This window comes from Cucurbita maxima, unplaced genomic scaffold (assembly GCF_002738345.1).
Source record: "Cucurbita maxima cultivar Rimu unplaced genomic scaffold, Cmax_1.0 Cma_Scf00002, whole genome shotgun sequence".
Classification (NCBI taxonomy): Eukaryota; Viridiplantae; Streptophyta; class Magnoliopsida; order Cucurbitales; family Cucurbitaceae; genus Cucurbita; species Cucurbita maxima.
The window spans coordinates 3081856-3101995 of NW_019272018.1; the positions used below are offsets into that span (position 1 = coordinate 3081856).

Here is a 20140-nt window from a genome sequence, read left to right on the forward strand (position 1 = left end):
GTTTAAATATTATTAATTCAAGGTGACACTTCCCGATGTGGGATATGACTAATCTGGCGGCTGACTAATGTATCTATATTATTTATCGGAAAATGTTTTTATTTTTTAAAAGAATTTCCCTATATATTTTCTCTCTCAATAATTAGCGTGTCACTTTAGGTCAAATTTATCCAGTAAATAGTATTAAATATCATATTAAATCATAATTAAAAGTTGAATTAAATTATTTTTTTGGCTAAATTTGTGCAACTTTTTATCATACATTAATTTATAAAAATAAGATTAATTATAAATTTAAAAAATGCCTAATAAATTTTAAAAGTTTCAATTTTGGGTTTAATATGTTTTTGGCTTTAATGATCGTCTAATATAATTCTTAAATTTTATTAATTTTTTGATATATTAAAATTAAATGAAATGTTCTTTTTTCCTCGTGGACACCCGACCACATAGACTACTATATTTGAAAACGTAACTTTTAGTGTTGACCGATGGAACCCGAGATTTTGAGTCTCGCGTGTCTACCATTTAATTGGGAGAAAGTTGAAATTTAGCAATGTTCGTTCTTATGGCTTGAACAAATCTCATAAATACTAAACTTCGAAACTTTAAAAAGCATAGAAACCACAGGACCAAACTTGTAATCTAATCTTAAAAGTAATTCTAAGTTTTCATGGTGTTCGGGTTACGTAACGGCTCGTTTCGGGGTAAAAAAAAAACAAAAACAAACCAACAATGGAAGATCCAATGACTGCCAAAAATGAACAACATTTCAAGTCTGTAAAAAGAATCAGTACCCGAAAAGAAATGAGAAAACTGTCTAAATTTCAAGAATTATGACACAGACTTCACAATATTATATACATAGCAAACATTCTATTAATAAATTATTTTCGTTTTTTGTGTGTGTAAAATAGAGCAAGCTATGAACTCATGAAGAACAAGAAAGCATACGAACACCTGGCCGATACGCCCAGGCTGGGGGTAGCCGTGCATATTTCTCCATTCCTGGCTGCTCATCATATGGCCGTTCCATTATCTTCAGCAGCCGACGAACCTCTCCAAAATCACCCTGTTCAGCCGCATCTATGGCACTCTGGCATAGGTAGTTCCTCAGGATATATTTAGGATTTACTGCATCCATAGAGGCCTTCCTTTCCTCATCTGAAATGCCGCTTCCAGCAAGCTACAAAAGCAATCAAATACTTAGTAAGTTTTGTAATCAAATACTTAATAAGATCAACGTAACGTAAGAGGTTTGATGTGAAATCCCACGTTGGTTGGGGAAGAGAACGGAACATTATTTGTAAGAATGTGGAAACCTCTTCCTAGCAACCGCGTTTTAAAAGCCTTGAGGGGAAGCTCGAAAGGGAGTCCAAAGAGGACAATATCTGCTAGCAGTAGGCTTGGACGGTTACATTTGACCTCTCCAATGCAAGCTTTCTTACTTGCATGCGAAGTCCATTCCCTCTCTCCCTCTCAAATATACACGCCAACCCGTCCTTCCAATGACTGTAAGCTTACGGCAGTAACTAGCATTACAGCTACTGACCGTTAACAGCTAGCTAACCGCCCCAACTACAAATCCCGATACAGCAAACACGACAAACTATTGACTGCCAAGTGCCAAGCTTACTCCTAGTTCAGGTAAACCAACTGAAGCTACCAATTATAGCCTTAAAATGGCAATTTCATTAAGAAGGGTATGAATTCTTAAATGAAAAAACATACATGATATACATCAGGCAATGCAAGAGAAAGCCAAACCAAGAGAAACCAAGACAAAAACAAAAGTTGTGGATATATGTTCTTCTAGTCATGTTGGATACTTTTTTGTTGGACTTGCGCATTTCGGCATTTTATTTATGAATTTGGAGTTTTTTAACCCACTAAGTTTGCGTATTACCGTATAATAAACTAGGAGGGGCAGGAGGGAAACTTTCTCACCAGTTGGTTAGAAGAGTCGGGAACGAGGGAGGACAACGTAGGGAGTGTTGGGGAGGTTGCAAGGCAGTATATATTGAGGAACAGTGTGGTTCATTCTCTACATTTTATCTACTTCAGAAAGCTTAGGGGAGGGGAAAGGTTTTCCACCCTCTGATCAGCCTTGGGAATTCATTTCTTGGTTATTAATACACCTTAAGGGCATACCTTACCGTATAATAATTTTAAAAAATACAAAAAAAAACAAAAATGAAGGGCAAGCTGAGATTGGGAATGAAATTAAAATAGCTCCATAATTTGTATCAGTTTCCAGATACTTGAATCATCTAATGGTTATGCCAACATTGCAGATAGACATGCAAGTTATGTAACTCATAAATGTGAAATCCATAGCGATGCAAGAGATTCACAATGTTCGACTCAGAACCGACATGTTGATGAGCTGAAACAAGATTTTAAAAAAGGAATGCAAACGAACACAAGCAAAACAAATCAGAACCAAAGAAGAAACAGAAATCTGCAAATGTTTCAACTTTTACGTTTCAACTGCTATTTTTTAACGATCAAATATTTTTTGTTACTGTACCTCCTCTATGTAGGTCTTGACCCAGCTAGCCCAAGCTTCCTTACGTTCCTTCCCAATATCTAATAGAACTGCCTTCAGAGGGACCAGCAGCTCCTTCTCTGGGATGCTAGGATCAGCTTTGACATTGGAAAGTAATCTAAAGAAATTTGTGTAATCAACCTTGTCAACAGCCATGTTGTTGAGAAGCTTGCCGATTAACTGCTTATTGTACTTTGGCAAACCAAGTTTCTTGGTCATTATTGATTGATAGTCATCCATAAATTTGTCTCCATATCTGTAAGAGGAGAGCGGAATGTCATAATATGAGTGCAATGAAAGGTCAACAAATCTTGAACGGATAAAAGTTCGATAAAGAAAAACCACCTTTCCATGGCATAGTTGGCTTCTTTATCATTTATTAATCCAGCGGCTGAGAGAGTCGAGGCAAACTGGGCTATATTCCATAAGCCTATATCTGGCTGATTTGCAAAACAATATCTTCTGCCCGGAAGATCAGTTGTATTAGGCGTAAAACTAGGATCAAAAGCATCCAAAAATCCAAATGGACCATAATCAATGGTAAGACCCAAGATACTCATATTGTCAGTGTTGAGTACGCCGTGTGTGAACCCAACCCCCTGCCATCTTGCTATTAAGGAAGCTGTTCGCTCAGCGACTTCTACGGTCCAAGCTGATAACATCATCAATGCAAAGGCAACGAAAATAGAAGTGTCATACCATAAAGTCATAACCCTTCTTGTTCAGAAACAGCAAGTTGAATACAACTAAAAAGAGGATATGCATCTACCATGCAATAAGATGGAAAACATTTGTATGCCCTTGTTCATTCTTTAATACCTCTCAATAAATACTCAGTTCCTACCCAAAAAAATACAAATAAATAAATAAAAAGAGAGATGGCATGCACTGGACTCAACAAAATGTCACAGACGAGCCAAGAACAGTGAAGAAGTAAACCCTTACAGACCACCGCAACCACAGGAAAAACAAAGTTGCAGCATTAATTTTCTTTCCTTTCATGTACTATTGATTAATTTTCAGATAAAATAGCAACAAATAGCTCAATTCAAGCTATAGCTTTGATTAATGATACTCAGCAGAGGACACGTTTATTGGCTAAAAGCATTTTTTTCTCCCCAAAGACAAGTAATAGTTCTAGTTCTGATTCGTTACAACAGTCACATCTTATAACTCAACTAGTTAAGGCACGTGCATTTTTCTTCCCACCTCTATCATTCCTAAGCATGAGCTTTTCCAGAAAAATAGATGCACCATAATTTGTACACTGGCCTAAACACACAGTTGAGTTCAAGTAGCATTCTTGTACTTCTTGTCACAAACTATTTTTAACTAGAATCATATACATTTTTTAAACAGAAATAATTACCTGCATATTTGTTTAAAGTGAGATCGATAACTGAACTATCTTTGTCATCTGTGCTGAAAGATAAACTCTGACTGCTGCTCATATTCTCTATGTGAGGAAAATGGTGGCGGATCACATAGTCTGCTAAAGCCCGAACAATTTTATAATCATCTTTCCCTCTAGAGGTATGAATTTGGTATGATCCAAAACGCAAAAAGGATTGAGCCACCCTGCATATAATTGCACCAGGCTCTTCTTTTGGATTCCCACTACAAATTCAAACAATATGAACTGTTATTGCATTGCCTTAACCAATATGGATTATGTCAAATCTTTTTCTTCACATCTTAAAGTTATTTTACATGTTGAAAGCTACCATAAAAGTACCTACATAGAGATATGAAAAATCATGATTTCAATCAAATAAAATAAAAAAATCCCCTATCTAAAAAGAATTACAACAAAAATAGTTATGAAGTTTATGTGTTAAGGGTTTTGAAGAAGAATAAAAAGCCCATATTCAGAAATTAATTCTTGCATTTATGAGAAAACCATATTCAAATGCACAAGAAGATATAAAATCGTAGTACAGCTACAAATTGTCTTTAACTGCCATCTTGACAAGATTTGTTTGTCTACGTACTCATAGAACATATCTCGGGTAACCAATGTTCCTGTGGTCAGAAGACAAAGTGCACGAGTTGTTGGTATTCCAAGACTGTGCATTGCTTCACTACAAAGGAACTCCCTGACGCTACTTCGTAGCACAGCCAAGCCATCTGCAGACCGACTATATGGAGTCTTCCCAGCACCTTTTAGCTGCAACTCCCACCTTTCAGAACGGGAATTAAGTATCTCTCCAAGCGTTATTGCTCGACCATCACCCAACTGTCCAGCCCACATGCCAAACTGATGGCCTCCATAACATTGAGCGTAAGGCGACCTGTAACACACAATATCAGCTGGCAGGGGACGATAATGAAAATCACAATGTCCGTGCTGTGCATCAATCAGTATTTCACACTTACACTCCAACTAATGAAGATGCGCCAGAGAACAAGAGGGGGAAATCTGGCCTTTGAAATCTGCAATGACAAAAGCAAAATCCTTTAGCTCTTGCAAGAAGAAAACAACTCTGAGGGAGAGGACATTCATGACACAAATTGGATAAAATCCAGCATTTTCAATATGACATGAAACGTTAACATTGCCTGAACAGACATCTAATTGAATACAGTGGAATAAGATTGAAATACAAAGATTTTTAGAGGTCCTTCTAACACGAAATGAAACGTTAACATTGTCTGATCAGACATCTAATTGACTACAGTGGAATAAGACTGAAATACAAAGATAGTTGTTTTACAATTGGATGGTTTTATGCATGCTTCCAAGTTGTGCTGAGTAATTTGTATTTAGGGAATTTGTAAGGTTTTTGTGAGGAATGGGTATATATATCTTGCATAAAAAGAAAGAAGAACTTAAATCGGTTATGCATCGATACATCTAAATATATTCATACTTTATTCAAAATTAAACAATAATGCGAGAAGATCTTTAAACTATGATCATGAGGGTCTAGTAGAGTGTATAGCATCAAACAATGATATTAAGATTCTACTCAAACTAAATATCCATGCTTCATACCTTATATTATATATTGCAAATACCTCATCTATCAATTTTATCAAACAGCTAAAGAAATAAGAAAACTCACTCTTGAGGATCCAAATCTAGCAAATTGGCAACGGATTCTGACCAAGCAACAAGCTGAGGACTATCTACTTCCACGGATGGCAACACATTTGAGTAGCATGCATGTAATACCTAAAATTCGCATGGAAGTTAAACGCAGCCAATTAACGGCATGAAGAATGGATCACACGGTTACAATAAATATTTATTAATCGAACCTACAAATCCAATTGATTGCTCAGAACGACCGGAAGAAAATTAAACTAGTAATGGAGACCAAGTAAAATGTAGAACCCTTCTTTTTTGAATGAAAATGAACCCAAGGACGGGCAAATCAAAATCAAAATCAAAATCAAAATCCATTTGAACACCGAGAAGTAGCTGAAACTCGCAGTAAGGTATACCCATTAAACTGTAAGCATACAAAAGAGTTCCACTCAAGCTTTAAATTGATTACACACATTAATTATCAAAAAAACAAAGAAATAGAACCTCTCGAGGAATGATATCGGTAAGGGGATCGCCAGGCAGTTCTCTGACAAAGGAATTGTCCCATTTCAGATCTTCGAGCTTCTTTTTGGCCTGATGCTCGACGCTACTTCCTCCAACGCCACGATCGTCGCTGTTCAAGCTCTGATTCTTCAAACCCTCCGCCACGGAGTCGACCGACGCCGAAACCTCCGGTGAAGTAGAGTCCATGGAAACTCTCCGGAGGCCGTGGCGAGAGCAGCCAGCGAGTGGGGAAGGAAATAGACGAGAGAAGTAGAAGGACGGCGAATGAGAAGAGTGGAACGACGGCGAACTAAGCCGAGACGGTGGCGATGGCGGAGGAGAGAAACGCGGGGAAGCTGCGAAAGCCTGTGGAAGAAATGGGAAACCAAACCAATGACATTCTGTTTCTGTTTTTGTCTTTTTTTTTCTTTTTTTTCTTTTTTTTTAGTTCCGATTTTCAAGGCACTATTAAATCAAAATAAAATAAAAATTATTAATTATTATACTAAATTATATCATATGTTTTTATTTTCTAATTTGTATTATTACTATTATTATTTGGCCCACTGATTTAAAAAATTCAAATATATATATATTATTGCTATATTTGAATTTATATATATATATATATATATATAATAACCATTTATCTCAATAAATATATAGAGAGAGGTTCTATAAATGTATAGGTTTATTATTTTATTGGTTGAGTTCATATTAGATGTATCGGTTATAATTCTACATATGACATGATTGTCAATTTAAGCATAATTCAGTACATAATTAGGAAAAATTTAAATTTTTACGTTCGTGATCCTGAGAAATCTCGTTTGATAGAATCGCTCGCTAGCTAGTCGGGCCAGTGGGATGGATATTAAAACTAAATAGATAAAGATGAGTTGGGCCTATATTAGGGTTTAATTTATTAATTTATTAATTTAGGTAATGAAAAATAAAAATCCATAAGAAATCTTAGGGTATTTTCACGGCGGAATTGAAGGGAAAAATATTCACTAGAAGACAAAATGGGGATGGAGACAATAGTCGGTTTCAAGTCCGCCTTCCCTCCCAAATCCAGAACGGGTTCTCTCGTGTCTCGTTCATCTTTCACATCTTCAGGCGCCTTTCACAAAAAGGCCATTGAAATCCTCCTCAATTCCTAATCCAGATTCGTCGTATTCCTATTTTATTGCTTCAAATTCTTGCAATTACTGTCTTCTGAACTTTTTCGAGCCGATCGAGTCTTGATTCTCACTCGATCCGTCTTTTGTCTGCAAATTTTGATCCTTGGACTTCAAGGGCTGCCGTGGAGCTTGGAGTTGCGCCCAGATTCTGCGAAGACGCTTGTTTGTTCTTTGTTAACTTTTGGCTGCCTGTGTGCTTGTTGAATCTTGAGGAATTTTATTGGTTTTGAGAGTTGGGTTTTTCGCAAAGTTGATTTTCCCTACGTGGGTTCAAGTTGGTTGGCGTTGATTTTAGTGGAAGGAACTTCCATGGAGTATGAACTTTCGGATAGCAGTGGTGAGTTAATTGAAAAGTTTGGTTTTGAACTTTCGAAGGGTTTTCTAGGGCTCAGTAGCAATAGTTTTCCCGAGGAATTGTGTTTTTACTCTTGATAATCGCTAGGTTTTCTGTTTGCTGTTTTGAGTATTCCATCCAATCCCAGTTCGTTTAGTTCCTCTGTTCATTTATAAACGAATTTCATTATTAAACTGAGTAGCTTTTTATGTTGGTTTCTTCTTTTTTATTTTTCTTGTTCACCTTTGTTGCTTGCTTTACATCCCTTAGCTGTTTCTAGACTCTTAGTGTCGCCCAGGTCATAAGGTGCATGCTGACTTGACGTCTTGACGTCATCCTCACCTTCCTCCGGCTTATCACCGGCAGTCTTCTCATGGTTATAACCTCAATGGTTGGCAACTAAACACGAGGGTTGTGCTCGTGCGGGTGCAGTTAAAGTTAGATTTCTTTCTTTCCATTAGGCCTTTTCGCTTGTACATTGCAGCAATCTGGTAGACTGGATATTGCTTTATTGCCAAGTTTTGTTGCAGTGAGGAAAATTTCACCAAAAAGAGTCGTATGTGCTAACTCTTTTTAAAATAGAATGAAAGAAAGCTTATGTTGTCCATTCTGTTGTGTTTATATATTTTTTATCTTTGGCTATAAGAGCTTTTTCGTTTCTCTGTTTTAATTTAGCTCATTTCTTCTAGTTGTCTTCTATATTCAATAGCAAGGAAGTATTACACATCATAGTGTTATAATGTGTAATGGATTGACATTTATGTTCTGTTTAAATTCGGTTGTTTCATACGTAAAAAGCAACTGCCTGTGAGACGTTATGGAAGGTGCCTTATGAACTTGCTTGGAGGATTTTGTTTGTATAATATGTTATTCCTAGGATTGATGGCAGCATCCATCTGGAGATCTCTTCTTCTGGTCTTAAGATTTTTTATGTACTGCAGGAACAGATGATGACCTTCCTCCTCCTCATCAAAATAGATTTCAAAGAGGTGGGCTTCCTGCTGGGAATGGAAGATCTGCACCAGTAAATTCTTCTACGTTACCCAGGATGGTCGGCGATATGGAAATGCAGATCCACCACATTGAGCAGGAAGCATATAGTTCGGTCCTGCGCGCTTTTAAAGCTCAATCTGATGCAATTACATGGGTATACTTTTCTCTAATTGTTTGCTCTTTGACTTCATCGAACTTATTTTTATTTCCAGCTTTCAAACTCTTTACAATCTTAACATCTATCAGGAGAAGGAAAGTTTAATAACGGAATTAAGAAAGGAGTTGAGAGTATCAGATGAAGAACACAGAAAACTTTTATCTCGGGTAAATGCAGACGATGTCATCAAAAGGATAAGGTTTGATTGTTGTCTTTTATTTTGCATATGGTATAGCTGGTCCTGTAACTCTATTTACCACAGTTGGTATGGTTTGTGCTATTTCGTTATTCATTGTTATGATAATGCACTTAGGGAATGGAGAACAGCAAATGGGCTCCAACCTGGAAAGCTCAATGCTGATCAACCCATGGCGGATCCCGTACCCAGCCCCACTGCTTCAGCATCACGGAAGAAACAGAAAACATCCCAAGCTTCCCTGTCCCAAGGTGCACCTACTCCTGCAATACCTACTGGTACACAACCATCTTCATCGGCCATGAGACGTGGTCCTCCCCCTGGTGCTAGAACTACAAAGACGAAAGCAGTATGTTTTATAATTCTTACCTGTTGAAGAATTTAAAGTAATTTTTGTCATTAATTTTTATTATCCTCAATTACTTGGTCCATACATTGCATTAACAGCAGCGCTTGTTGTGAAGTCCATGCATACAGGTCTTACTGGAAGTGGCCAAGTGAATAATCGAGGTTCTTTAGGGGCATTTGTTTCAAATGAAAATGCTGAAGGAACAACCGAACCATTAATTGGACGAAAAGTTTGGACTAGATGGCCTGAAGACAACAGCTTCTATGAGGCTGTTATAACTGATTATAACCATGCTGAGGTATGTTTTTCTAATAGTTTCATTTTACTTCACATGTGGACATGGGTTATCCTTGATCGCGTTGCCCCTTATTTTGGATAGGGTCGTCATGCTTTGGTTTATGATAATAATACAGCACACGAGACATGGGAATGGGTCAACCTTAAAGAGGTACTCCCCTCACCCTCAAAATAAATAAATAAACAAGGGGCTTGCTAGATCGCCCTTTTGTTTACATATTGCTCTCTAGATCGCCCTTTTCTTTACATATTGCTCTCTATAACAAGGGGCTTGCTAGATCGTCCTTTTCTTTTATTAAATGTTTCTTTTAATAAACAAGGGGCTTGCACACGAGACATGGGAATGTTTCTTTTATTCAATTTTATTAAATGACAAAAGAGAAGTACTTCGGATTTTGTTTAGTTTATATTTGAAATCAATTTTATATTTCCTCAACTAGGTTAGAGTTAAACATATTGGTGGCATGATTAATACGATGTTTATAATCACATTGCAATATTCTGTGTACACGATCAAGCTGAACATTTACTTAGTTCTATTACAGGATGGGATCTGTTTGATTAGTTTTTGTAACAGCTGTTCACTGGGTGAAGTAATAACTACATATAGTCATGTAATGTATTCTGGTGCATAATTTTAAGCTTTTAGGTTACACTAGCAACTGGAAGATAATGTAAGCAGCAATAAATGTAGATTAACTTGTGATTTAGAGTGGAAGGATTCTCTTTGGATAATAGGTACTGTAACTGGTATTCCTGTGATCGATTTAGTCGGTATTTTCTTTTATGGTTCATATAAATTGGCTCGTGATTTAGAGTGGAATGCTACCTTTTACATTTCACTGTCTTCCGATCTAATGGTACACTTGTCCACTTGCTAGTTCACTGCTTATGATCTATGTATGCAACTGTTGAAGAATTTGTATTGAACCACGAACAGCCATAGCTTTTGATTTTAAACCAGATGACCTATAGTGTCTGAAAATGTTGCTTCATTTTTCACGTAGAGATCAGTCTATTAATTGAATGATGAAATGACTGGCCATAAACTCAGTAGTCATATTTCTTCTGGAATTCCTGATCTGAAGAGGAATATTGCCCCTTAAGAATCATTTATACATCTTTCCTGTTAGATATCACCTGAAGATATTAGGTGGGAACGAGAAGATTCTGTAGTATCTCGCAGTGGTGCTCGCCCTGGACACGGGAGGGGCAATAAGAAGTCCATGACACGAGGTGGTGCAGTGGCTGGTGGTGGAAGGGGCAGAGGGACTACAAAGGGTCAATCTAGGAAAGACTTACCTGTATCTCAAAATGGATCTCAAAATGGATCTCGGAAGCAGGCTATGGGTGATATTGAAATACTTCACACCGACACGCTGATTAAGGAGGTGTGCAAGAGCTAATATGATTTTGTTCTACCATTCTTTTGTTTTTTCTTCTTTTGTTGATTTAAGTGATGACCTTTGTTTTCCTTGTTGCTGGAGTTGTTCAAACAGGTGGAAAAGGTATTTGGTGCTAATCATCCAGATCCCATGGAGATTGAAAAGGCTAAGAAAGTGCTGAAAGTATGAATCGTTTAACCTTGACCCCCATTGCTATGACTTTATTTATACAACTTATTCTGAGTCTATTCAAATGCAGGACCATGAACAATCCCTTGTCGACGCAATTGCAAGGCTTGAAGATGCATCGGACGGTGAGAGTGGTAATAACTAATTAAACATGCTTACTGATGTACAGTACATAATTTAAATGATATTGCATTGGTTGTGTATACGTACATGGTGCCTAAAAACCTTCATTTTCTTCTACTATGCTTTCTTTTTATCAACGTCAATGGTCTCCCAATTTTGTAAAAATTCCTCACTCCAATTATAGACTTCTATTCATTATCAATATATTGGTAATAGCTTTTTATCACCAAACCTTAGCAAGATCTGATCATTAAACTTGCATCTTGAGTTATGGATTGTACCATTTCATCACCCCAAATCTCAATGGATTATGTCTCTTTTTCTAGTTTGAAATAGCAAGAACATTGTTAAATCGGGCTACTTTGGTAGCAAGAACACTACGTTTCTTCCTCGTTTTATTATTTCTTTTTTGGGATTTAAGCAGATGGAAGAGAACCATATTCTCAAGGACAATCAATGGTTCGTGTATGAACGACGATGTAAAGTGGACGAAGCTCCAAAATGGCCAAATTCTTAAACCTGCAGGATTGCTAATAACTGATGGCAATGGTGATGAATTGCATTAGTTGAATGGAAAACTCAGCAGAACACTCGCTCCGGTTTGGCGTTTTCAAACTTTAATGATCAACCGTGCTATTATTGGTGTCTTGGCCTTCCAGAACGCAGACTTCACGCCCATTTGATGCCATCTTTTGATTGTACTAAGAGTTATTGTTTTATTTTGATCTCTAGCTTTAACTTCAGAAGAAAGATTATTTCTGTAAAACTTTATTCAAAAGTCAATAGAATCTATGTAGATTAGTTCTTGCTTTTTACTGTAATAATGCACAATCTGTTAAGCCAAAGCCTTCGATTTTCTACACAACATTCTGAACAAGTTGAACATTCTACAAAGAAGAAATAAAACTAAGGATAAGATTCACCATTTGAGCATCATATGCAGGGCCTTCCATTTCAAAGTGGCTCACACCTTCTATTAGATGTGTTTCGTTACGTCCTGCTGCAGATTTCAACTTGTTCTGCAATTGTTTCACGCTCGTAAACCCGTCCCGTGTGCCCATCACGAAAAGCTTTGGTTTCGGAGACTGTAAGATGGCTTTGTGGTGTCTTCCAAAAAGAATTGAAGCAGTTAGGCCAAAGGGATAGCCAAGGCTTAAATAGCCTACCACTTGTTCTATCAAATCCACAGATGAGCCTGCAATGGGGGCGCCTGCAAAAGACACAATTACAAGTGATTCAGAATAATTCCATCTGCTCTCTTTCTGCCCCACAAATTAAGAGAAAGTAATGTTCTTGGTCCAATAAACTTTATTAGATGCATCATCAATGTGGTACCACATCCTCTCTTATTCCACCTTCAATCTTGCTTTGACACAATATTTCTTCCAAAAAATCGGACTGCAACGAAAATACAAAATCATAAAGCAAAACATTGTAACAATCTAAGTCTACTACTAATAGGTATTGTCTGCTTTGATTGGTTACGTATTATTATCAATCTTATGATTTTAAAATGCATCTACTTCGGAGAGGATCTAGTCCTATTCCGATCAGTGCCTCGCCCTGTCCGGTCACTAGCTCAAGTTTGGCAATTTAAAACGAGAAGGCGAAAGGGTGTAGAACCTGTCCCAAGATGTGGTATTGAATTACTTCAATACAGCTTATCCTGGAATGATCTTAGATCTTAGATGGTTCCAGATGGTACAAGTTCATCCTTATAAAAAAAGAAAAATAGCAAAGAACTATAGACAAGGAGGCAACCATCCACAGATAAAATGATGACATTGCCATTGAACTAAAGAACACCTGCTCAATCAAGAAACAGAGAAGAAAAACCAAGCCTAAGTTCAAAGAAAAGCTTCCATTTGATCAATTCTTCAGATCTCAGAAAACTATTCTCAGAATTCATTGTACAAACAGATATCAAAATGGCAAAGTAGAAGAACAAAATCAGGCAGCCAATCTAAGGAACAATTCACCAACAAAGGCCAAAATCCAGCCACAACCACACAAAATTCCATAGCATAAACACATAAGAAAAACAAAAAACAAAGTACCTGCAGATGAACCCACCAACAAGATTCGATTAACAGACAAATTCTCGCAAACCCAGTTGCAAACAGCAGTGACATCCTTAATTTCTGCGAATCCAGTCAAAGAAGGCCTACCAGACGATTTCCCAGCACCTCTCATATCAAAAGTCACAGCTCTAAAACCCCTCTCCGCTAAGCCACCAGCAATTCCTCTCAAAAGGCCTTGACAACCACCCAAAACCGAGTAGGGATGGACCAAAACAACCACCAGATTTTCCCTATCTTCCTCATCTGTTGGCTTGAAAACCCTCGTGTGGAGCTTGACACCATTACTGGTCTCGACTTTACAAGAGTCGACGGTGCAGTTCGGCATCGCCGAGAGTTGAAAAAACAACCGGCGACGAAGAGGAAGTGAAGGCTTGTGAAGTGGAGAAAAGGATTTGAAATGAATTTGGTTGGACAAAAATCTGACGAAAATGGTAGAGAAAGGGTTTAATTTGGTGGGGAAAGCAATTGAGAATGAAGCTTCTTTGTGGAAAACAAAATAAAAATATGTTGGAAAGTTGATCCTTCGTTCATTGTCTGGCTGGAGTTTGGTGGTTGAGTTATTAACTTGTGAACAGGTTCAAAAAGAAAAAAAAAGCTAACTCAACCCGATCATTATGATTTTGGTTAAATTGTAACGATCCAGATCTACCATCGCTGGCAGATATTGTCCTCTTTAGACTTTCCCTTTCGGCTTCCCCTCAAGCCTTTAAGCAGATATTGTCCTCTTTAGACTTTCCCTTTTGGGATTCCCCTCAAGCCTTTTAAGCAGATATTGTCATTTTGGGTAATGATCTAGATCCACCGTCGCTGACAGATATTGTCCTCTTTAGACTTTCCCTTTCGGGCTTCTCCTCAAGGCTTTAAAATGCGTCTGCTACGGAAAAGTTTCCACACCTTTATAAATAGTGGTTTGTTCCTCTTCCTCGACCCTTTATAAATAGTGGTTTGTTCCTCTTCCTCGACTTTCCCTTTCGGGCTTCCCCTCAAGGCTTTAAAACGCGTTTGCTACGGAAAAGTTTCTACACCTTTATAAATAGTGGTTTGTTCCTTTGTTCCTCCTCCCCAACCAATTTGAGACATCACATCTACTAGCGGTGGATCTGGGCCGTTACAAATGGTATCAGAGCTAGAGACCGATCGATGTGCCAGCCTTCTCACTATTCCCCGAAGGAGAGTAGACACGAGGCGGTGTGCCAGTAAGGACGTTGGGCCCTAAAAAGAGTGAATTTGGGGGCGGTCCCACATCGATTGGAGGAAGGAAAGAGTGTCAGCGAGGACGCTAGGCCCCGAAGGAGGTGGATTGTGATATCCTACATTGGTTGGGAAGGAGAACAAATCACCATTTATAAGGGTGGAGAAACCTGAAAAGGAAAAGTCCAAGAAGGACAACATCTACTAGTAGTAGATCTGAAGCGTTACATAAATAGTCCAAATGAATTAAATTTTCGAGTCAAATGAACACCTTTATTTGTGCATTTTGATTAGAGGCGAATATACAATAGATTCATGAGTTTTTTTTTTTATAAATTCAAGATCATAGACAGATACTTGAAAATCAAGAGAATTATTTAGTTCAGCAACAGTTAATTAGACACATAATTAAAAAGTTAAAAAGAGATAAAAGAGATGGTATATACTTCTTAAAATCATTTACATGGTTGCTAAACTAAACACAAATTAGAGAATAATCCTTTTTTTTTTTTTCCCTACTTCAAAAAAACATGGTGATTCCCAAGTAATACTAACATTACAAAGGAACAAAACAAGAACAAAACAAAGAGATTGAAAATAGGAGAAATATTATAAACCACAACTAACTCCACTGAAGGGCTCTCAAGCTCTCTTAAAATTCTCCAATTTATTTCTACAAACCCAGAAAAGGTCTCCCCCATATCTTGAAGCACAGCAGGTGGAAGCATCACCATCACCTCCAATATCAAGTGGCAAGATGATCACAAGATGATCCATCAAGGCCCCAACAACACAGATAAACATCTGGAATAGAGTCAGAGTCACTAACTAATCTTACATACATTCTATTGACTTTTGAGTATCAAGTGGCAAGATGATCACAAGATGATCCATCAAGGCCCCAACAACACAGAAAAACATCTGGAATAGAGTCAGAGTCACTAACTAATCTTACATGCATTCTATTGACTTTTGAGTATCAAGTGGCAAGATGATCATCGATCTATATGAGGTTCTAACATGGAGAATGAAAAGGAAATGGAAGAGTGAGTGAGAGTCACATAAGGGAGAGAAACTCTTGTCCACCACGAAGAATACCTTGTTTTCCACAACCAAGGAAAAAAGGAAGAAGATGTGTTTCTGTTCAACCGTTCACGAATGAGAACGGGGAGTTCAACCTCATAAGTTTCGCCTGCGTTGGTCATATATCAGTCGTTCAGTACAAAGAATGTGAAAGTGAAAATTTGAATATCAGACTGTAAGAAAGAAAGAGTAGACCATCTAAAATTTCATTCATCCAGGATTTCGACCCAAGATCAGCCTTTCATTTATCTTATTGAAGCTAGATAATATGGAATCATAGATCCATATATAGTTTTTTAGTAGGTAACATACATGCTAGTCTCACATACCGAAATAAACAGTTTATCCATGGTCATTTCAAGCCCTTTCTTTCTTCATCCGTGTCATGCATCGGCCCCTGATCCTGATTGCATGTCAATGTAAAATCGGGCACCACCTCAATGTTCTCATCAGGCTATTAAAAGAGTAGGAGGGAGGATAGTCAAAACAAATGAAAATTATTGGAAGATATTTCGATCAAACGAAAAGGGAACACGACGGTAGTACCTGCCACAGTTTCAAAAGATACCATAGCAAAAAGTCGATGATCATCACTAAACAAAAAAGCTTTCCTGCCCACGATCCACACGAGAGATACCTGAAATATAGATAATAGTTGTAACGACCCCTCAATATTATTTTACAGGCAGCAAGTTGCACCGAAGGACAAATCAGATTACTCAAGTTTTTGGACATCGGGCTAGCTTAATTGAGGGTTAATATTTGGTTCAAATACTATTTTGACCATGTACTTCAGGTTTCGTTCCATTTTAACCCTTGTACTTTCAACCAACCCTAAAATTAGTCGTTTGAAGCTAGAAGTTGGTTAAATAATAATATAATTTTCATGCAATAAAAGCTTTGAGTTCCCATTGAAACATATGAATTATCGCATACCTGGAGAGTCGTTCAAGAAGATTTTGATCCGAGCTTTTCACGGCATAGTCATATACAATAACTGTCCTCCTTGCAACATCATGCCAATCATACAATTTCTTCATCTAAGAGTTTTTTTTAGAATGAGAGAATAATATTAGTACATATAGATATTCCAAGATGTTCATAGGGAAACGTTTCTTCTTCTTTCCTTCAAATAATGCACTCACACGATTATGCATTTCTTGTGGGTCAATCTTAGGAAGTATGGTAATTGCCTTCTTAATAGCTTGTACCATATCACCGGGATCTGGTTCTGCGAGTACAACCATGTCATCTGGTAGAACCTAACAATAGAACATGAATAGACAAAGTATAAAATGAACCAAAAAGTTCGAGAACCTCGAAGTATAGGAACCAAAATGATATTATATATGAAATATGAAAATAGAAGAGGTAAAAAGGAATTTCTATTCTCGACCACCTCGGGCACACCTCCAACACGCGTACTAACGGTTAATAATCCACAACTAGCAGCCTCTAATATGGCTATGCAAAAAGCTTCCGTTAAAGAACTGCAAGAATGGTAACAATAGAAACATCAGAGAGCTAAAATTAAAGATTTTTTTCAAAAGAATGAAAACATTTAGTTTAAAGCTCTACAATAAAATATGTACTTCAAGTATAAACTCAAGAAATGGCAACCTATTTAGAAATATATGGCCAGATATAAGGACTGATCGAACTCGAGCATGTGGAACAGCTCCCAACATCTCAACTCGATCTTGAAGTCCATGCTTTTCCCTCATCTCTTCTAGCCGCACACGTTTTGGTCCATCTCCTCCAATAATGAACCGCACCTATGAAAATTACATGTAATCTAAGGATCAAATACTCCAATTACTTCTTTCTGCAGAGGAACATACTGATGACTTGAAAATGCCATCCTTACTCCACAACATGATGATCATACTAATTAATGCCATCTACTCAATTATACTCATCATGCACCATCTTACTTGAAATTTTAAGTTGAGAGAATTTTTTAAAAAAAAATAATTGAGGATGCATATAAAATTTGACTTAACCAAAATCATATGATCATCCAAGCTGAAGTGTCCTCGTGCGAAGTAAGCTATCAATATCATGCTTAAATGTCCCCATGAAGTACAATAAAACTTGACAAATGGCAAAACAAATAAACCATAGTACCATTGAACAAGGAAGTCAAGACTTGAAAACCAAATGAAACAGCCATTCATAGCCAAGTATAAGTTCAGGTGAATCAACCACATATGACAAGCATGGCAAAAGTTAACACTTTAAATAGACATTAGTTTGACATGAAACTTACATTAGCAAACATGCGACAGACTTCGGGAATGACTTCAACAAGCAAATCTGCCCCTTTGCGATAAACTAATCGACTTACAACCACAATGATAATCTCACTTGTACTGAGACGGTTCAAAGCAGGCTTAAACATAGCAGTATCGACAGCATTAGGTACTACAAAAACTCTTTCTGGTGGCAAACCTGATCGTAGAACTGTGTTCTCCTTACTAGTATGTGAAACACATATAGCCTCAGTAACATCTGCTAAAGTAAATTGCAATACTTTGTTCATGTGGATGCTTCCCACATCAGCAAAACCATAGAGTGAATGATCAGTAAATACAACCTTGTATCCCATGGTTCTTGCATGCATCAAAGCTTCGTGACAGAGAGTTGAAAAGGCCTGGTGTCCATGCACTAATGTAATTTTTTCTCGAATCAAGATTGTCCTGACTATTGGAAGGGTCCCGTAGAAAGTTGGCAATGTATTTTGCATCACAAACGGTTTCCACGGTACATAATACACTTTTAGGCCTCCTGTCATGTATCTCACACCACTACGGTTTCCATAAGCATGAGTCATCACCACAACCTAGAAAATTATTTTCTAAAAGTTTTTACAATTTACAATAGTCTAAACTTACATGGATATCAAATCAAAAGGGCTTACTAAGTATACAAAAAGCTAGGTAAAGGAACTCTGAGACTTGGAACCAAAATAGTGAACATTTTTTATGATTTTTCACATTATTTAATTGAGGAGTGCGTAGACATTCCATAAATTTATAGTGTTTTAATTGAAATTGCATTCAGCAAAATTTAATCTTACATTTAATCAAGGACCATGCTCACTAAAACATATCTTTAAACACATAATTGTATACTTTGACGCATTAAGTGCTTTTGAAAATAATGAACTAGATGATATGTAACATTTCAGCTTAAACAAAAAATTTACACATCAAAATATAGATAATATTTTTCTTGAGATATAAACTCTAGACAAAATAATAGTCAAAACACAAAAAGACCAAATTCTGAGTTATATTTTCTGTTTGAACAGATGATTAAGTTTTCTGGGTATATTTTGGTTTTTTTTTTGCTAAGTTCATAAGGTTAGCTTACATATAATCTGTTTATTCATTCATACTTCGATGTAATCTTTGAGCTTGCATTAACATGCATCCCTTCTCATCCCTTCATATGTCTTGACATCCCCTAAAGATGTCCTTGGCATTTCCAATGTTCCAGAAACTCTAAAGAACTAGATATTCCAAAGTCCAAACCACATGTCAAGAACATGCTTCCTCAAGTGCAAGCGGTGAGGGAAAAGAAAAGGAAAAAAAATCTGTTCATTCTCAAATGAAATTCCAAAGAAATTCTGAAATGAAACTTCAATACATTTTGATTCAACAACAAAATCGCAGAAAATACATTGCAGTGTTTATCTCCTAACCTTGTGACCGAGTTTCAACAGACATTGTGAGAGATAATAAATGTGACTTTCCACACCGCCAAAGTTGGGATAAAAAAAATCAGAGACCATCAGAATTCTGTGACTTCTTTGATCCCCCATCATAAAATTCCTTCAAACACCTGCCAATCAACAACACAATGTGATCCAAACCCAACAAGAAACGCAATTAACAACATAGCTGTACAAGTAATTCAGATAGAAAATATGCTTCATTTACTAAAATCGAGACGCCTACTTGTGAGCTAACAATCGAGAGCGCGTGATATTGAATACAAGTAAACCCGCGATGAATTGAACAAAAACGAACTAAATCAAACGCTCCATCGCTAAGCATCAATAAGAGATTTGCAGAAGGAATAGGCGAGTGTGTGAAATGAACAAATAAAGAATTACCTCTCGGGGATGGAGATACCTAGAAACGGATTTACATAGGAATGAATGAATAACTGTGCCTAGAATGTTTTTGAGCAAGAATGATGGGAATCCATGGAAGGAGCTTCAGATGAATACTTGGATCTGTCCCTGTAAATTGAAGAGAAAGGCGAAATACTGAATCAATGCAAATGATTTTTACATTGAATAAAATATATTTATTATTATTGCCTCCTATATTGTCGAATATTTGGTACGATTGTTTACCAAATTCATGTCTACGCACTCCAAACTAGAAGCATAAAAGACTCATTTGATGGATTGTCAAGCTAAAAATTCCACGACACACCAGCGGGATTCTCTAAAAAGTTAAGGTCGCGAGTGTCCAAGAGGGCT

The 20140-nt window shown here is 37.1% G+C and overlaps 4 protein-coding genes across 7 annotated transcripts; 1 reads left to right on the plus strand and 3 right to left on the minus strand.

Annotated features, from left to right (window-relative positions):
- Positions 1–748: 748 nt before the first annotated feature.
- Positions 749–7578, minus strand: LOC111496900 (UPF0061 protein azo1574-like). Its single transcript, XM_023147461.1, has 9 exons — positions 7532–7578; positions 6084–6519; positions 5614–5723; positions 4925–4981; positions 4540–4839; positions 3918–4165; positions 2894–3200; positions 2531–2804; positions 749–1186 (listed from the first exon to the last, which is right to left on the minus strand). The coding sequence occupies exons 1-9, from the start codon at positions 7576–7578 to the stop codon at positions 932–934; spliced, it is 2034 nt and encodes a 677-aa protein (XP_023003229.1). The 3' UTR covers positions 749–931.
- Positions 7086–12097, plus strand: LOC111466986 (protein EMSY-LIKE 3). 2 transcript variants are annotated; one of them, XM_023111695.1, is made up of 10 exons: positions 7086–7604; positions 8543–8748; positions 8841–8950; positions 9065–9296; positions 9412–9594; positions 9676–9744; positions 10727–10984; positions 11093–11161; positions 11238–11301; positions 11712–12097. In XM_023111695.1, exons 1-10 carry the CDS (start codon positions 7577–7579, stop codon positions 11759–11761), a joined length of 1269 nt encoding a protein of 422 aa, XP_022967463.1. In that variant the 5' UTR covers positions 7086–7576; the 3' UTR covers positions 11762–12097. The 2 variants fall into 2 exon arrangements, with proteins under 2 accessions (XP_022967463.1, XP_022967474.1); XM_023111706.1 differs by having other exon boundaries at positions 7087–7604; positions 11715–12097.
- On the minus strand, positions 12050–13883 carry LOC111467526. Its single transcript, XM_023112460.1, has 2 exons — positions 13348–13883; positions 12050–12500 (listed from the first exon to the last, which is right to left on the minus strand). The coding sequence occupies exons 1-2, from the start codon at positions 13694–13696 to the stop codon at positions 12178–12180; spliced, it is 672 nt and encodes a 223-aa protein (XP_022968228.1). The 5' UTR covers positions 13697–13883; the 3' UTR covers positions 12050–12177.
- A 1551-nt stretch (positions 13884–15434) lies between these two features.
- Positions 15435–19953, minus strand: LOC111466929 (phosphatidylinositol N-acetylglucosaminyltransferase subunit A). Of its 3 annotated transcripts, XM_023111616.1 has the most exons (10): positions 19766–19953; positions 19352–19491; positions 17915–18487; positions 17266–17420; positions 17045–17135; positions 16791–16907; positions 16582–16685; positions 16192–16282; positions 15975–16099; positions 15435–15754 (listed from the first exon to the last, which is right to left on the minus strand). In XM_023111616.1, exons 2-9 carry the CDS (start codon positions 19472–19474, stop codon positions 15998–16000), a joined length of 1356 nt encoding a protein of 451 aa, XP_022967384.1. In that variant the 5' UTR covers positions 19475–19491; positions 19766–19953; the 3' UTR covers positions 15435–15754; positions 15975–15997. The 3 variants fall into 3 exon arrangements, with proteins under 3 accessions (XP_022967384.1, XP_022967401.1, XP_022967393.1); XM_023111633.1 differs by lacking the exon at positions 19766–19953 and having other exon boundaries at positions 17915–18452; positions 19352–19440; XM_023111625.1 differs by lacking the exon at positions 19766–19953 and having other exon boundaries at positions 17915–18502; positions 19352–19427.
- Between the last annotated feature and the right edge of the window lie 187 nt (positions 19954–20140).

Coding starts and splice junctions, on each gene's coding strand:
- LOC111466986 (XM_023111695.1), top strand. CDS start 7,577: ATGGAGTATGAACTTTCGGATAGCAGTG. Junction 9,297..9,411: donor GAACTACAAAGACGAAAGCA/GTATGTTTTATA, acceptor CTTGTTGTGAAG/TCCATGCATACAGGTCTTAC. Junction 11,162..11,237: donor AGGCTAAGAAAGTGCTGAAA/GTATGAATCGTT, acceptor ATTCAAATGCAG/GACCATGAACAATCCCTTGT.
- LOC111496900 (XM_023147461.1), bottom strand. CDS start 7,578: ATGGAAGTTCCTTCCACTAAAATCAACGCCAACCAACTTGAACCCAC. Junction 6,520..7,531: donor GCCAACCAACTTGAACCCAC/GTAGGGAAAATC, acceptor CTAAAAAAAAAG/AAAAAAAAGAAAAAAAAAGA. Junction 3,201..3,917: donor CACTTTAAACAAATATGCAG/GTAATTATTTCT, acceptor TGATGTTATCAG/CTTGGACCGTAGAAGTCGCT.
- LOC111467526 (XM_023112460.1), bottom strand. CDS start 13,696: ATGCCGAACTGCACCGTCGACTCTTGTAAAGTCGAGACCAGTAATGGT. Junction 12,501..13,347: donor GTTGGTGGGTTCATCTGCAG/GTACTTTGTTTT, acceptor TGTCTTTTGCAG/GCGCCCCCATTGCAGGCTCA.
- LOC111466929 (XM_023111616.1), bottom strand. CDS start 19,474: ATGATGGGGGATCAAAGAAGTCACAGAATTCTGATGGTCTCTGATTTT. Junction 17,136..17,265: donor GGCCATATATTTCTAAATAG/GTTGCCATTTCT, acceptor CCATTCTTGCAG/TTCTTTAACGGAAGCTTTTT. Junction 16,283..16,581: donor CTTCTTGAACGACTCTCCAG/GTATGCGATAAT, acceptor TCTATATTTCAG/GTATCTCTCGTGTGGATCGT.